Genomic DNA, 16,764 nt, shown 5'->3' with positions numbered 1-16,764 from the left:
CGGGGTTTTCCGCGGTCCCGCTGCCCTGGGCTTACCAGGCAGCGGCTGGGTTAGCACGGTCCGAGCTGCGGCGCTGCCTCAGTCGCCGCAAGGGTTCGAGATAAAGAGACCAAGAGAGACCAATGGTATGCTTGTCCAGAGAGATTGTATTGCCTGAAGCATTGCAGTGACCAAAGGCCCTGGGCTATTGCCCAGATACAGTTTTATACAGCAAAATTAAGAGATAAGGTCTTAAACAATAGAGACAGTGTTCAGCTAAGGCACATCAGAACCACCCCAGGGGCCAGGTCCAATGGGAACTGCTCAGGGGTGGGGAGAAGGGGGCCTACAGAGGAATGCTGAAGCGGGACTTTCCCGAAACAGTGGAGCATACATAAATGTATCTTTTCCCTCAGTTTCTCATTCCCAAAGCCTTTCTAAAACAATGGGGCATACATGAATGTATCCTTTTCCTCAGTTTACCATTCCCAAGGCCTTTCTAAAACCTTCCTCCACGCTACCATGCCAGCATGACTGCAACACAACAGTCCTTTAAAGTTTTCCAAAAAGAGTTATCCAGATTTGTATCTTGAAGGAGCCTTTATCCTTCTGCCTTGCCTTCCTTCCTTGTTTTCTTATTTTACTGTTTTATTGAGTATAATTAATCTTCTAAGTTTGTTCCTTACTCTGGCATAATTTTTTATTTTTTTAGTTTTGGAAATTTAGAAAGGTTTTGGCAGTTTATAACTTTTTGTGTGACTTTCTGGATAACTGTATTCACCTACTACAAGACAAAGTAAAATGTTAAAAGAACAAAATAAATGAGCAATATCCTAAGTCTCTTGGATTGCATCTATAGTACTACAAAAGTATGCCAGCAATATAAGCAAGAATTTAATTTTATAATTTGGATATTTTGCAAATATGAGTGAGTGCGTGATGCAACAGATTGTTACATGCAGTTTGCTCTTTTGTTAGAACCCCGGCCTTATTCTGGGTTCCCATGTGGTGGTGAAATTCTTCCTCCAACCCATGCTTCTAAAGAAAAACTCCACAGGCTTTTGCTGTTTGGTCTCAAGGCAGTTTATTGTGAGCTATCTAAAAGATTGTCTTCTCGGGCTGCGGCTGTTTGATCAGCAGCCTGGGCAGAGGCACACACACACCCTGACATCCTCTCTGTCTGCTGTTTTCTTCTTCTTTCCTCCCGCCCAGGGTTGCTGCTATCTTTTATATGATGTATTACGTATTACATGTTTATAGTTTTCCCTTAATACTTACTACCTATATTACAAAGTGCTTTTCTACTCTAAACCAATATGTGAGTGTCAACATCACCAAGAACATGGAGGCAAGGTAAAAGAAGGAGGAAGAACAGGATCAGCCCACTTTCCTCTATCTTAGAACTTTTGACCTCTATGTATAAAGTAAAACCTCCCCTGTATAAGTGTTAAAACCCTCCTGTACAATACTAAAAAAATTTCCCTTCTATTTTGTAACTACTTTTACTATACTATCTAACCTTTTGTGACTGCTTGTTCCACTTCCAAAGTTGGTAACTCATTCCATGGCTCAAACTCAAAATCACAGCTGTTTCCAGCTGCCTGCTGGGGTCTAAAATGCTTCTGACTAAGGCCTGGAACCTCTAAAAATGTCTGAGAGACATTTTGAGTTCCGACACTCTTTAAGCTCTGTGATGCTTCACTACAAGTAAGTCCATGCACAAAGCTCTGAAAGAAATATTGGAGGGGATCCAGTCTACCTCTACTGCCTTGCACCAAATCTTAAGGCTGTAATACACCTTTCCTCACAATGTTTACTCACCTTAGGAGAACAAGATCTCTTTCTGAAAGACTGTGGTTTCATTTACAATTCTTTTGGATTTTGTCCCCCTTATTTTGCAGGTGATTTTGAAGGGGGGAAAAGAACGTAGCACAGGAACTACTGCAGTCAACTCAGATTCCTCTCGGTCTCATGCTATCATCCAAATTCAAATTAAAGACACGGCCAACAGGGCATTTGGAAGGTAAGACCAGAAGCAGAAGTGCACAGTGCTGATGTCAAGCCCAGGGACATCCAAGAGACAAAGAGGAGGTGTTAGTGCACAGGTGTGAGCTAAATTAGAAGACAGGGTTAAAGGAGACTTCAGAAAGTTCCACAGTCCTTTCTCTATTAGGCACATCTGCAAGAACTTTGTCAAAATTGTTCATACAAATTGCCAGCAAAAGAGTTTGACAATCATTAGCTACCACACTGTCTTCTTTCCCAGGATCTAATTTTGAACATAAGGCAAAATGGAAGAGCCACAAACACTGAAGAGAGGAAAAGACAGAACAGGCAGGCTTAGAAATAAAAGTATAGAGGTTTCTGTAGTTGTGGCATCTGAACTGGGGTGGGTTTGTGTGTCTAAAAGGGAGGGGGAGCTGAACTGAGGGAAGGATGCCAAGATGTGCCTATAAAAGAAGTCAGGGCTGTTGCAGAAAAAGAGGAAGGACAAAGACAAAGATACAGTGCAACAGTGAGTAGTGCAGCTGGCACCCAGAGCTAGAGAGTGTGAAAGGGAATAATAGAGTTTTGTGGAAAGAAACAACAGGGATCACTGAAAGCTCAGTGTATTACTTTCTACACTGGAAATTTCTCTTCCTATTGTCTTGACTTCCCATTTGATGTTAACAAACAGCAGTTGTCTGTTTTACCTGGGTGGAGAAATCAAAACACTTACAATTCCTTTTAGCCCTTTTCTTAGGAAACTACAAACAGTGATTATCTGGAGAGATGAATGTGTTGTACTTTACACAGCTTATCCGTTAAACTGTAGAGCACTGTCATCACATGTAACTACACTTTCTATTATTTAATGTTAAGATGCTTTGACATGGTTTCTGCTGCTATGGTTATTTTGGTGTCTCAGGTATTTCCAGTGGATGTTTCTTGTTGTTCAAAAGTAGTCATTTCTAATCACTCTTCTGATGCCATATGTTGCAGCCTGCTGGTTTAATAAAGAAAAAAATAAGATGGAAAAAAGCCCCTAAGATAACTGCAACTTTGTTTCTTCTAGGATATCATTCATTGACTTGGCTGGCAGTGAAAGGGCAGCTGATGCCAAAGACACGGATCGACAAACAAAAATGGAAGGAGTAGAAATAAACCAAAGTCTTTTGGCCGTAAGCTACTATTATGTCTAGGGAATGTTTTGAATTCAGCTACTAGCATGTGTTTTAGGATAAAAATGAACCACAGAATAATGAATGTATGCATTCCATGGAGAGGAAAAAATAACCAAGGTCCTATGTGTGTTCAGTTTAATTTGTCTGAAAAGTGACTGAAAAACAATTTAAGAAGGAAGAGATACCATTTTGAAAATTAAGTATTTTTAATCCATTCTTACTGCCAGACAGGTAAACACAGCATGGAAAATGTTATGTGTAGTATAAGTGTCCCATATTTTATATAGAAGGTTTTGTCCCTTCTAAAGAATACTGGCTTGGAATTGCCATGTTTGTTTCATAAAACCTGCCAGTTATTTTTACCACTTAAACTTAAATTTCTATTTCAAATTAGGAATAAAGTGCTTAGGAGCATAAAAACTATCAATTTATATGTGTGAAGGAAAGAACAGGAATGCACTCCTGAGGCAAACTGTCTTGATAAGTGTTCACAGTAAGGCAAAGAGGGACAAAGGAGCAGAAAAATGCCATCTACAATAAAGCAGAAGTGCCTGTAAGTGTAAATGCTGCAGAAAGGTTTGCACCTCCTGTAATGCAAACAAGCAAAGCTCAGTGGTGACTGGGGGCTTCTCTAAGTGAGGCTGTAGGTGATACAGATTCCAGGGTATGAGCCAGCAGTGCAGAAGTCTACACAGAACTGTACCTCTTAGTGTGCTGTAAATAGGAGGTGGCTTGCTCTGCTTTGGAAATGTAGATGCTCTTTTGCGCAGAGGCTTTTCCTACACTGGAATATTTAGTATTTGTGCTGGGGAGGTTGCCTGTGAAGTGAATGTGTTTCTGTACTTCATGCTTTCTTGAGTACTTGCTTGTGAATAACTGAGTGTCACAGGGAGTTGGTACCTGAATAGAAAGAAGTCTGATCTTGAAAGTCTTCTCCAGCCTAAACAATTCTGTGATTCCTGAGAATCCTGAGTGTAAGCCCATGAAGTTCTTTTAAAAGAAACTCTAAAATCAGAGTCTGTACATTTTTGGTATTGTGAAACTAAGAAGATACTTGGACAATCTACAAGTAGTGACTGAATTAAATATAAAAAGCATCTTGGGTAAATCTTCATAACCTGTAGCCTGTAAAACCTAGCTCTGGTCTCAATGATCATAACACTCTGTTCATAACACTCATGATCATAACACTCTCTTTTAACCCATGAGATCTGAAGTCTGCTGCTGGTTTGAATATTCATGTTGTTTTCAAGTGTAAGACTTTTAGACACATAAGAGAGCTCAAAAAGCTCTGTCCTTTGGGTACACCTGCCCTGTAAGCTGCAGTATAGTCTAGGCTACATCCAGTCTGGCTTCAAGACTAGCTAGATGTAGTGCAGGCAGCACCTCTGTGGAGCTCCACGTGTGCTAAATGTGTGTGCTGACCCAGCTCCTTGCATTTGGTGCAGCCCACAGAACCATCAAGCAGGGCACAAATTGACCTTGCAAGGGACAACACATAGTAGGAATCAAAGTGACACAGGACCTGGGTAGGTTCCTTTTGATGCTCTTCAGTTCCTTGCCAGTGCATGATTGATGTATTTTTTTCCCTCTCTTTTTTCTTTTTTTGGTAGCTAAAGGAATGCATTCGGGCACTGGATCAGGAACATACACATACTCCTTTCCGGCAGAGCACGTTAACTCAGGTAAAATGAGCAGAAAGGCAAGAGGAGAGGTTTCCCTGCTGAGGACCAAAATAAGAAAAAAATCAAATAAATAAATGTCATAGTTCAGTAACTGCTTCCTTTCTTGAGGAAGAGAGATTTTGAAATGCATAGTTTTTGTAAATTTTAATTTTAAAGGTAATCACAGAGTTAAGCCAACTGCCAATTTCCTCCAGCCAGCAACGGGGCCTGCCATGGGAAAAAAAGAAACAAGCCAAGAGCTGAAACCAAACAAAACCCCAAACACCACCTTCCAGACTCATACAGAGTTACCATTCATCTCCCCACAGTCTGAAACTAATCTTGCATCTTCTGTTCAGTTACTGTCTTGGGAGCTTTCATCAATATTTCTTGACTTCAGCTGTTAACATCTGCTTTATACCTCAAACCATATTGGCACCCTTGAGGCATCTGGAACCAGGACTCGTTTAGAGTCCTAATTAATACTTGTATTCATTTTAAACTGTAAACAAATAAAGGCAAGAAAAACTGAGACAAGAGGACTACATTTATCCAAAAATATTAAAAAGCACTACCTCATGTTGAATTTCTTTTGCAGCTGTTGCTAGTTTACAGGATGTGTGAGGGACATGAACTGCTAAGAGCCCAATTGTTTTTTTCTTCAAACCCTAGGTGCTAAAAGACTCTTTCATTGGCAATTCCAAGACATGTATGATAGCTAATGTTTCACCGAGTCATGTAGCTACAGAGCACACCCTGAACACTCTGCGATATGCTGACAGGTAGGAGGTGAAACTCGGTTCTTGCTAGGATGAAAATATGTTACATTTTACTATACTTACATTGCAAATGTCTATTTAGGCAAGAAACAGAATCTTTAAAAAGCTAATAAAATTGTTACCTATCCCAACTCTTATACTTTGTCTTAAATTTTTGTGGGTCTTGTAAGTACTTTCTGATGACCACTTTCAGAGATTAAAAGATCACTGTGTGCCCTGTAACTGCAGGATTACTGACCTTAGCAATCAAAGTTTTGATTTAGTTTTGTATTTTAATTCTACTTAGAATGTGTGCGAGGACTTTGCCCTCCCTCCTACAGAGCAGGAAGTAAATTACAGGCTGTGCAATGCTGGTTTTAAAAGGACAAGAGATAACTTGAGGGGCAATTGGAACAGAGGGAGCAACTAAAGGTCAGGGTGGTAGGGGAAAGGGTGATATCAGTTAATCAGCTCTTCACAGCTGCACTGCTGAGTCTGATCCAGGAGCAGACTCACCTGAGCTAAGGAATCCTACTGCAATTATTTGAAAAGTCCTACATTGAGCCTTGTGGGACCCTGCAATGTGCTGTGGAGAATACCAGCTTGTTCTGCTGCATTGTAATGTGTGGAAATGCCACTCCCTTGCACTAAAACTGAGGTCATTTCCACTCACTTGTCCTGTTATGCACTGCTCAAGGAAGCACTTAAAAAGACTGCTACAGATTTTTCCAAAAGTCCAGGCATTTTGGCAGAAGAGTTTTGATACCTGTGAAGATCACAGAAAAGAAACGATGATGCTGAATTCAATATTTAGTCTTAGTATGTGAAAGCATTGATTTGTTCTGAAGATGCTGTTATTTATCTGAAAGCATGACATTTTCTAAATCCACCTTCTTTTTTACAGGGTCAAAGAGCTGAAGAAAGGGATTAAATATCCTGCCCCTGTCACAAAAAGGCATCACAGAGCTGGAAATGTATCTCCAAAACGTGTCCAAACCACTCTCTCTTTGCCATCTGGGGAAAAGAGCTCTCCAAAGCAAGCGAAGCTAGGCCTACAGCATCCCTCAAGTGCTACAAAAGGAAGGGCATATCCTGCAGTACTCCAACCACCTGGTGTGCCTCTTACCTCTACCCCCAAGGGAACTGACAAAGGACATGCCTACAAAGGAACCAGAACTCCCTGCTTCCGCCACACCACCCCAGTTAAGGGAGTCCTACGTATAACACATCCCCTGAAGAAAAATGATCTATCCCCCCACTCTGAAAAGAGCCCCACAGTGAAGGATTTCATTGCCACAGCAGAAACGGAAGAAAGTGGCCAACAAGACAAGTATATGCAAAACAGAACACCTGTCCAGTACCTGAAAGTCCAGACAGTGCAACCTCTTCAGAGACAACTTGTTCCTAGGGAAGATAATTCCTTTGGAGTTGGCAACCTGCCCTCTGACAGCGAACAGGAATGGGGAAATACTTTTGCTAAACAGTCTGTCGGACCCTGGGCATATCTGCCTCCATATCAGAAGGAAAGGGAAGAGCATTTACGTCTTTATCACCAGCAGCTTCAGCAGCCCCCTATTCTAAAGCAAAAATTGAACTATCAACCCCTTGAGAGGTTTTTAATGCAGTACAAGCCCGAGGAGATTCAAGTGAAGCCAGAGCCGAGCCTTACTCTAACTGAAGTGCAGAGCAAAGAGTGGGTACAGCAGGAAGATGTGGATGACAGTGATTTCAGTGAAGATTCTTTCTCACCTGTCTGTAGTCAAAAGAGTGTGAAAAGAAGAAATAGCAACAAATCCAGTCCACATTCATTTTTCCTTCATGAAAGAGAGCAAGGAACTGAAGAAGAGCAAAAGTACAAGTCCAAACACAGACGTCTTGTTTACTCCAGTGAAGCCACCTTAACTCCAGAAAAGAATGCTTCAACCCCATGTGTATCTCCTGTATTGAAATCAGGAACTCCAGAGTGCAAAGAGTTTGATCTCCAGCATGAGGAGAAGGAAGAATCCACTTTGGATAAAGAGGCTGCCCTTGCAGGAGGAGGTGTAAAATGGAAAGCTCGAAAAAATGGAGTTAGCCACTCTGTTTCTTCCAGTGATTCCTCAGAATTCACCTCTGAGCTCATGGCCCCACTCCTTGTGTTGCCTCTTGATGGTGAGGACACAAGTGAAACAGAGAAAGCACCTTCCAACCAAGAGAAGCCCCACCACAAAAAGCAGGTGCTGGACAGTGATGCCCATAGCAGGTTTGGGGACGAGGGCTGGCAGTGCACCAGGAGCAGATCTCTGACCGACAGCATGCTGGGTCTGTGGGACGAGCCCCAGCACAGGGAAAGGCTCTGTGTCCTGCTGGGCTCCTCTCAAGTCACACACAAGAAGCGCCCATCCACCTGTGGCCGTGTGAAGCCATGCTGCGGCCACCCGGGATCAGTTTTGTCCAAGCAGGGAGTCCGGCACAGTTCATTTGATGGACATGACCTGACAGAAACATCCACAGCTGGATCCACAGCTGGATCTGCCATCCCCAGGCCAGAGAGAGAGGGTGGGGGGCTTTGCAGTGACTCCCCCTTCAAAGAACACTCGGGAGGCAGACAATGTGGTGCTGATATTAATCAGCATAACAATGCTGGTAATGCAGGGAAGTCTAACTCAAGTAAAGGGTCCCGTGCTGAGGAAATAAATGCTGAAATACCTGAAAAGAGCTATGCATCCCAGTCCCTCTCTCAGGACAGCAGCTGGCTGCTGCATCCCAAGCCAGAACTGAGCAATGAGGACCTCACCCATACTGAAGACCCTTCCAAGTCATCCTTTGGCAATGAAGAAACATTGTTGCTAAAAAGGAAGTTAAAGCAGAGTATTTTTACACTAGAGACTTTTGCTGCAGATGCAGGATTTGCAACCAAAGATAATAAGCCAATAGCAAATGCAAAATGCCCCTCACACATGTCCAGGAGCAGTTCTCCAAGTGCTGCATCCAAGATGGGGAAAGGAAAATGGCAGAGGGAAGCCCTAGAAAAGACACAGTAAGTCTTGCTCATCATGAAGTTTGTAGTAAAGCTTAGAAAATCTGGACATGTGATACACTTGCCTTTATGCATATGTCATACTCATATGTACTTCAAAAACCAGTGGTTAATCATTCTATTAAATAATTACAAGATTAATCATAATTTGTAGTAATTATCTTAAAAATATTTAGTTGCTTGTTATTTAGTGATATTTTAAGACCTCACAGGAAGCCAATTATATTAGAGCTTCTAGGATAATGCTAGAGGAATAAATATTCTAATACAAACTGCAGTTCTCAGTAATTAATTGGCTTACTATAAGCTGTAAAGTACCTAAAATATATCAAAACCTTCCATCAAGAATCAGCTGTTCTATCAATGAAAAGAAAAGCTGCTAGAGCAGCTGAGCAGTCACTGAAGATGTAGATATAAAGCTTCTGAGTACTCTGAGCTGCCATTGTCAGCTCCCAGGGACTGGACTGCATTATTTTGACTGAAAGGACATTGTTAGTGAGTGAAACTTGCTCAGAGGAATCAACAGCAGCACTGCCTTCCTGCTCAGCCTGTTGCTCACTGGAATTACTTACAGACTCATGGCTATAAACCATTTCACCTCTTAATTATGCAATTGTACTCCTTGATTCTCCTACAGTGAAAAGCAGTTGTGTGCTGCCTGGGCTAAGGGCAGGCTGTGGCCACTCCTCTGTGAGCAGCCCGCAGTCACCCAGCTCATCCTGAAGCCCACACCAGTGCAGTCCACTACACTTTATGGAGCACTGGTGTGCCCTTCCCGAGTAGCAGGGACACAGGATAGCAAGGCTTCCTCTGGCATTTTCCTCTTTCTTGAAGGTTTATTGAGGCCAGCTGTGACTACAAGCAGTGATTACACTACAAACTGTGTAACCAGTGTGTGTTTTTGTTAATCAGAGAGACTGTAATTCGTGCTCATTGGCAGCACTCGGATGAAATGGCAGAGCTGTGCTTGAAAGAGGAGTGCTTGATAGATCAGATGTCAGAAATGGTAAGTATTTCAGATTATGGTTTTGGAGCCTGCATAATTTAATCTTAGAGATTATTAACATGAATTGCTGATGTGATGTTCCTTGTCTGTTGAAGCCCTTTCTTAGTCCTGGGAGAGGTCTGTAATTTTCAGTGTATTGTGTCTGCCAGTCTCCAGTCTGACAGGCCCTTGGGAAGCAGGATATGAATGGGCCAACCCTGACACCCTTGTCTCTGATAAGAGAGCCTTCCCTTATCTCGCATCACAGGGCAAACTGTACAAGACAGGCCATGTGTCCCTGTCATGTTTTAGTTCTTGCAGGCTGGGACAAGTAAGCCAACACCACAGAACAGAGCACACCCCTAGAGCAGGACATGGATGGAATTTGGCTCTTCCCTCTGGGAGCCTCTTTGCCTATCACACTGCAGGTGTGCCAACAACCTGGGCCTCGCTTACTCCAGTGTTCTGACCACTGTGGCTTGTGCCTCACACACGCTTGGCTTTGGTTACTCAAGTGTTTCTTGGCTTCTCTTTGCCTCAGATGACAGTGGTGTACCCCAGACCTAAAAACTGGCAGCTGCATGGCCCCACTGCTAGCTAGGCAATCCCAGTTCTTTGTTTCTCCTTTCATCTATCCCAACAGATGCATGTCACACCTATGTGAAAATCCAGACTATGAACATTTTCCAGTAAGAACTCCTGCCTTCCCCATTCTCTCACCTTCTCAGTAAAGCCAAGCTCCATTGCTGCATTTAATTATCAAACCATTCAATTCCTGAAATCATAGTTCAGATCTGAAGAACAGGGACCCTTCCCTCAGGGACTTTGGAGTGGGGCCACCATGTGGCTTCTTCACTCATTTCAAGCTGCATATGCTGTTTTACAGATAACACACAGTTCACAAAGCAGCACAAGAGACTGTTTTAGTTTTGTGGCAGACAGTGCAGTGAAACAAAGCTATCTTTCATCTTCTGAATTTTTTTCATCTTCTGAGATTGTTCTTAAGTCTGTTGGTCACTGGACACCAGCTCTACTCCCACATTTATTTGCCCCTTGCAGCAAGCAGTTATTTCTGGCTAGCAGAATTCTTACAAGCTTGCCAGGCCTTCCAGTAGTGCATGAATAACATACCCTGTAGTTTTATTTCACAGCATGGCCTTTCTAAGGTAGTGAAATGTGCTTGGGCTTCATGCATCAGCTTCTGTCCTTTCATTTGAGATGGTTTCAACTTCTTCAGCCATGAAACTTTGGCTGCAGGAGAAACTCCTGCCAAGACCAGCCACACACTGAACAAAGCAATATTTAGAGTGCTTAAGAAAAATGTGCCACAGCAGCTGGGCTAGTCTTCATCACTGTCCTGATTTCCCTGCAGGAGAGAGATAATGCAGGGAAATCACTGCATACACCTGGAGATCACTGAGATACAGCTGGAGTACTGCCAAATAAGCTTTTGCATGATTGATTTTCATACACAGCAGCTGAATTTCCCAGCCCTGGGGATGCTGACACCTCCCAGCTTCTGAGGCCCAGGCCTGTGAACAAAGGCACCAAACTACTCTCAGCTGGAGTGCATGTCCAAGTGCTCCCTTATTAATACAAGCCCTACTTAAAAAGGATCAAAATTCCCATTTTATTGGGAGTTCCAGTTCCATACTGGTTTTTGTCCATGTGGCTATGGAAGGTGGAGTTCCCTGGACAGAGGCAGGATACAATGCTGATATTGCTCATGGCCTGCAGCCATGGCCCCATGACCTGATGGAAAAGAAATCCCTTGCATGTCTCAAGATTGGGCTCACTCACCCTTTATTTTCCTAATTGATAAGTCCAGCATGAGAGGTGTCAGGAACAGACTTCTGCACATGGTAAAACCAGGTGACCAGTCCCAGTACCAAACCTTAGAAAAGCTAACCAGAGTAGAAAAGCAACAACAGCTGCTTTATTTTTGTTTTTAAGCCACTACATGAGCTGTAATTTCACCAACACACAAACCTACCAGAGTCAGTGAACCTTGCTATTTAGAAGCACTGACCCTTGTCTGTGAGGGCTGTGACTTTAATAAGGAAATGCTGATTTAATCTACCAGTCTGCAGAATGCTTTTACATTCTGCTGCAGTGTAAAAAATATGCTGATGTTTTCAACCTGCTGATACTGTTCCCTACTGCTTCTTTGTGCCTTCCTCACCAGGATTTTCAGGATTTCATGACAATACTGGATGAAACCTTGGTGCTGAAGTTAGAGTCTGTCCAAAAAATGCGAGCCTTGCTTCAGTTTTGTTCAGCCTCCCTGGGTACTGAAACATCACTGCAAACACATCCACCAGTTTAGACCTTCTTTGCTTCCACATGCACTGGAGCAGCTACAGGAAACCCCAGCCAGCACTTTGCTACACTTGGTGCTGCAGAGTGTGAGTGGTAGGGGACAGCTTTGGGTTTGATATTTGTGACTAGTGTATGTTTAATACAAGGATGAAGAGAATTCTGAATAAATGACAGATGACTAATTGGCAGCGTAAGCTTTGTATTTCATTAATACCAGTAAGCCACATTCTGAACAGTAACAATGCAGCAGCCTTTATCTCACCAATTAGCAGGCAAGGCAGGTAATGTATCATAGCAGCTTCTCACATGTTAAAGGCAATCCTGTGTTGCCAAGTAAGGGAAACAACTTTGAAGCCAGATACAGGTCAGAACAAAAATACTCAAAAACTACCCAGAAAAGTCTTTGCAAACAAAAGCCAGGAAAGAGAGAGGAGCCAGGGGTTACATTAAGGTGCCTGGACCTTAAGTATTTGGAAGAAAAGGCAGGATGTGAAGTGCTGTCAGTTTCAGAAGAAGGAAACCTATTGTTGAATTAGTGCTTGGGATGAACCCTCCAGAGCTCCTGAAAGAGATGGCTTTAAGTTATGGGTAAGGAGTGGTTTAGCAGAGACTTCCTACCAGATTCCATCTGGCATGTTAATAAGCACATGGGTTTCATGCTGCTGCCCAGAGGAAGACACCAACAGCTGCACCTGCTGCACACCATATGTAACACCTGCACTGAGCAGAGGTGGGATTTCTCACATGAAAACAGGGTCTGCTTGGAGAAGCTGCTGACAGCACCGTTATGTGAAACTGGTATTTGGGTCAAGAGCTAGGGAGCCATCAGCTGGAGCTCTGCAGAAGCCCTGGTGCTGCATGCATCGCCTCAGAACCACAAAGCCAGTCCACTTGCTTTGAAGGCACAAGTGACCTTGAGATATGCTTGCTGACAACATGCTGTGTGAATGCTCCCACTCCAAAACTAGGGCTGTTGCAGCACATTCATCCATCTCTGTGTCTTCTCAGTAACGCCTGTGGTAGCTTGTTCAAAGCCTGCAGGGGAGCCAGAAATGCCAAGGGGAATGGAACACTGCTGTTTGACCAGCTGTGGGTTTTGCTGCCTGCCTGCACAGCCTCCCTGAGGAGCCCAGGTTGGGCTGAGTGGCAGGACAGTAATCACAGTGACACTCTGGGATGCATATTGGGTGCAAACACTCCCAGGAATGTCACCCAGCATAGGCCTGGGGAACAGAAGCAAATCCCACATCACTGCCCTGACTGTTGAGTTGTTTTTAGCACTGGTTGGTCTCCGTCTTGCAACTGAGACTGGATTTCTCTGTGGAGCATAAAGCAGAGCTTCTCCATGGCTCTGAGGTTATGGCTCTCAAAATGGTTCCTGTGTCCTGGTCACAGGCCAGCAGCAAGACACCTAAACCTGGCTCAGAAGCCTCCCTCGCTCACCCAGGGAGATGAGGCATCCAGGAGCAAGACTCTTGGTATTTCTGCATGGCACAGAGCAGTGGTGCCCGACAGCCACCAGAGAGCTGTAAAGCAGTGGGAGATCAGCACTCTGCTAAAACCACACAGGGAGGACCAAGTGTTTAAAACCACCAATTCCCTCCACTTCCTGCGGCCAGCAAGAGCTTTCCTGTGAGTAAGGTGAGGGGAATAAAGGCAGCTGTGTAGTCCTCCTGATAGATGATAGTTTCCCCCAGCACATTCTCAGCGAGCATGCAGTAAACGCTGCTGTCAGGGAGCAGCTGAGGAGTTTGGCAAGTCTATTTGGAACCAAATAAAAGGTCAGACAGGTCACAGGAAAATGTGATGCCCAGTCAGAAACAGTGCAAGGAAGGATAATTTTCCCTTTATGTACTCTGACATTTGGGAGATGAGGTTTGGTTGATCACTCTTTCAGGTTTTTAAAAAGCAGCTGAGCAAAGTATATTCAAAGGCATTTTGAGTGTTTTACAGAAGACATTCCTAAGCAACACACAAGAATCATTTGCACAACCACAATGGCCATGTCCTAACCTCAGAATCTGCAGGCACAGTCGTGAAAAGACAGATGAGTGACCAAAAATTTCTATAAGCAGAGATGTGAGTTAAGTCAGCTGCCAGATGGGAGCCACAACAGATCAGAATCCCTTCTGATCTATTGTGAAAAAAATCTCTGGCAGATCTGAGCCCCAGCAGCAATTTCCAGAGCAGGAACTATCTGCTCCCTCGTGGAACAGCCAGAGACACTGAGAAACAATAATCAAAACAACAACCACACATAATTTTCCAATGTCTGATACAGTTATTTTTAAACAGGTTATCTAGCCAATCCACATGACTATATCTTCTTGAATATTTTATTATGTCTGTTCTCCAAATTTTATTTTCTCAACTGAAGGTGAGATTTGACCAAAATACAGAAAGCACATGGCTGTGAAAAGCAGCCCATGCTTGGCAGTAACATGGACATGCTTGAAGTGCTGCACACCCCAAAGATTCAAACAGAGGGTGCCTTACACACAACAGAAACTATCCATCTGTTGTCAGAAATTGTAAGATTTTTCTCTCCACTTTGAGGTTTATTACCTAGTTGCTGCTTTAATTCTTGTGTGAAAATGTGCTAAATGAGCATTTTAAGTGTCATCCCTTTTTCCTATTTGATATTTCACTGACTGCTACAAAAGGTTTTTACTTCAACTTGAATATGCATTAAAGTGTTGTAAAAGCAATCTAAGAGATTTAGAGAGCTTGGTCATGTACCATCAAATAAACACATTAACTAAAATGGGTTCACTTTTTGTATTCAGATGCAACAATGACAATGCTTATTAGCAAAGGCTTGATACTTTATTTCAGTAGTTGACAGAATTTAAAATAAAATTCAGTTTGCTACAGAACTCTGGTGAAAATAATTTTAGGTCAACATGATCAAAATGCCCATTTGGTTGACTGCAAAAGATTAAGTGGGGCTGGAAATGTGTATGAGCTCCCCTTTTCACAGGACTTACTGATGTGGTGAGTTGCAGGAGCCCTGACCCACAGCTGGACTGACCCTTCCCAGCCTGAAGAGCAGCCACAGAATGCTGTTGACAAGGGCTCTGTGCTCCAGCAGATCCATAGCAGGAGCCACGAAGCCAGGCAAAAAAGGCTCTGGGGCAGCTGCCATTCTCACTGCCCAACTGCAGGATCAGGAGCCCTCGGCCACCATGGGGATGAAGGATGGCTCTGCAGTATCAGAGCCATTTCAAGGCTGCTGCTGTCAAGAACCAGCAGAAGGCAGCTCAAAGATGCTCTTGGTTGAATGCACAACCACCAGTTTAGGCACTGCCTCTACACTTCTCACCAGCCTTCCCACTCAGGCACACAGACCTCGGACAGAACCTCCAACAAAGGCAGAGAAGGGATATAAATCAATGTGACCTGACAGCCTAAGGAAAAGCTCCAAGGTCGTGTGACTGGAGCTGCAGCCAATTTTCTCACCAGCCAGGAGAAGAGCAGAGCCCAGCCTTGCTCCAGCCATCAGGACCTCCCCCCACCCACAGTGAACAGTGCCTGGACAGAACAGTACCAGATTAATAAGTGCTGTACCACACCCCGAACACTGAACTCTGCTAACATGGGGTTTTCTTGTTACACATCCATTCAGCAATTCCTGTTTTCCAAGCCACCCTCTTAATCCCCTAGCTCTGTGGTACTTTCTTCTGAGATGCCATCGTAGCAATACCTGTCATGCCTTCAGCCACCCAAGGATTTAAATACAGAAATGTCACTGCCAAAGGAAGACTAGTGTCATCAGGGCAGACTCGGGTAGGCACAGCTCTCCGAGATAAGACCTTGCATCTTCACAGCTGCTACTTCCCATCGTCACCTCCACAAGAGCTCCAAAAGCAGAGTGATTATTCTGTGGGGTTAAGAGCAAGACCTCAGAGGGGACTTTGAGAAAAAAACCCACACACTAATACAATCAGAAATTATTTTATTCAGAGGTTTGCTCTAAATAGTTATTTCTTTGCTGGCCAAGACTTCATGCCCCTTCAGGACCACCTGGTACCAGACAGGGACTCACTGGGGTAGCAATTCTGAGAAAACCAGAACAAGCAACACAACCGAATGCTCACAGCAGCGATGGTAAAGCAGTTTGAGTTTTGTTTTCAAGGTTTTCCAGTTAATCAGGAACCCCATTTCCTCACTTCACTGTTGCATTTCTCACCTGGGAAGGAAGAAAAGCTGGGCATTCATTACCTGCACTCAGAGAAGCAGCAGCTGCTGTCCCACCAGCTGCTGAATGTCCTTCTTAGGCAATCTTTATTTCAGCTCCTCCACTAGAAAATGGTGAAGGTCAACACTACGGGGTATGTGCAAGGCAACCTCATTATCCCTCTCCACAAATCCTAGATACTTGCCAGCAGATCTCTCTCTTGCATCATTTTGAGTAAACATTTAATTCACACAGTTGGGCACCCCACAGAGAATTCCAGGAGTGCACACTGGGCCCAAGTTAGATGTTTTGGTCATAGAAAGTTAACAACACAATAGAGACAAATGCCATCTCCTTTGGAGTCCGGATGAGCTGAAACCTACTACTGAAAAACCTACACTGATGCAATGAGCTGAGACATTTTGCCCTCCAGCAGTCCAACCCTCCAGCTCCAGGCTCTAACATGAGTTTTGATCCCTAGGCTGGGGTTTTGCCACAAACCAAAAATAAGCCACAGAGAAGCACAGCAGCTTCTACCTTCTACCACTGCAGCTGCAGCCCAGAGACCTCTGGTTGTTCTGCCCAATAGTGCTCACTTGTTCCGACAGGAGCTGGCAGCACCTGGGCAGGCAGGATCCAGCAAGGTCCCCGTCTGCTGAAGCCAAAGAGCATGAGAGATGGGAACCATGACACTGGGAG

At 43.8% G+C, this 16,764-nt stretch overlaps 1 protein-coding gene across 4 annotated transcripts in view; it reads left to right on the top strand.

Moving 5' to 3' along the window:
• KIF24 (kinesin family member 24) overlaps positions 1-12,076 on the top strand; it is a 31,746-nt gene extending 19,670 nt beyond the window's left edge. For all 4 annotated transcript variants that reach the window (XM_031507383.3, XM_085566128.1, XM_085566127.1 and 1 more), the window contains 7 exons: positions 1,881-2,002; positions 3,035-3,140; positions 4,757-4,828; positions 5,480-5,589; positions 6,470-8,584; positions 9,497-9,590; positions 11,755-12,076. In XM_031507383.3, the coding sequence (XP_031363243.2) occupies positions 1,881-2,002; positions 3,035-3,140; positions 4,757-4,828; positions 5,480-5,589; positions 6,470-8,584; positions 9,497-9,590; positions 11,755-11,895 (2,760 nt within the window). In that variant the 3' untranslated portion in view covers positions 11,896-12,076. The remainder of the gene's footprint in view (positions 1-1,880; positions 2,003-3,034; positions 3,141-4,756; positions 4,829-5,479; positions 5,590-6,469; positions 8,585-9,496; positions 9,591-11,754) is intronic.
• Positions 12,077-16,764: the final 4,688 nt, after the last annotated feature.

This window comes from Lonchura striata, chromosome Z, assembly GCF_050655825.1.
Source record: "Lonchura striata isolate lonStrDom1 chromosome Z, ASM5065582v1, whole genome shotgun sequence".
Lineage (NCBI taxonomy): Eukaryota > Metazoa > Chordata > Aves > Passeriformes > Estrildidae > Lonchura > Lonchura striata.
Note: the sequence above shows the minus strand (reverse complement) of the source record. Positions and strands in the feature narration are given on the sequence as shown.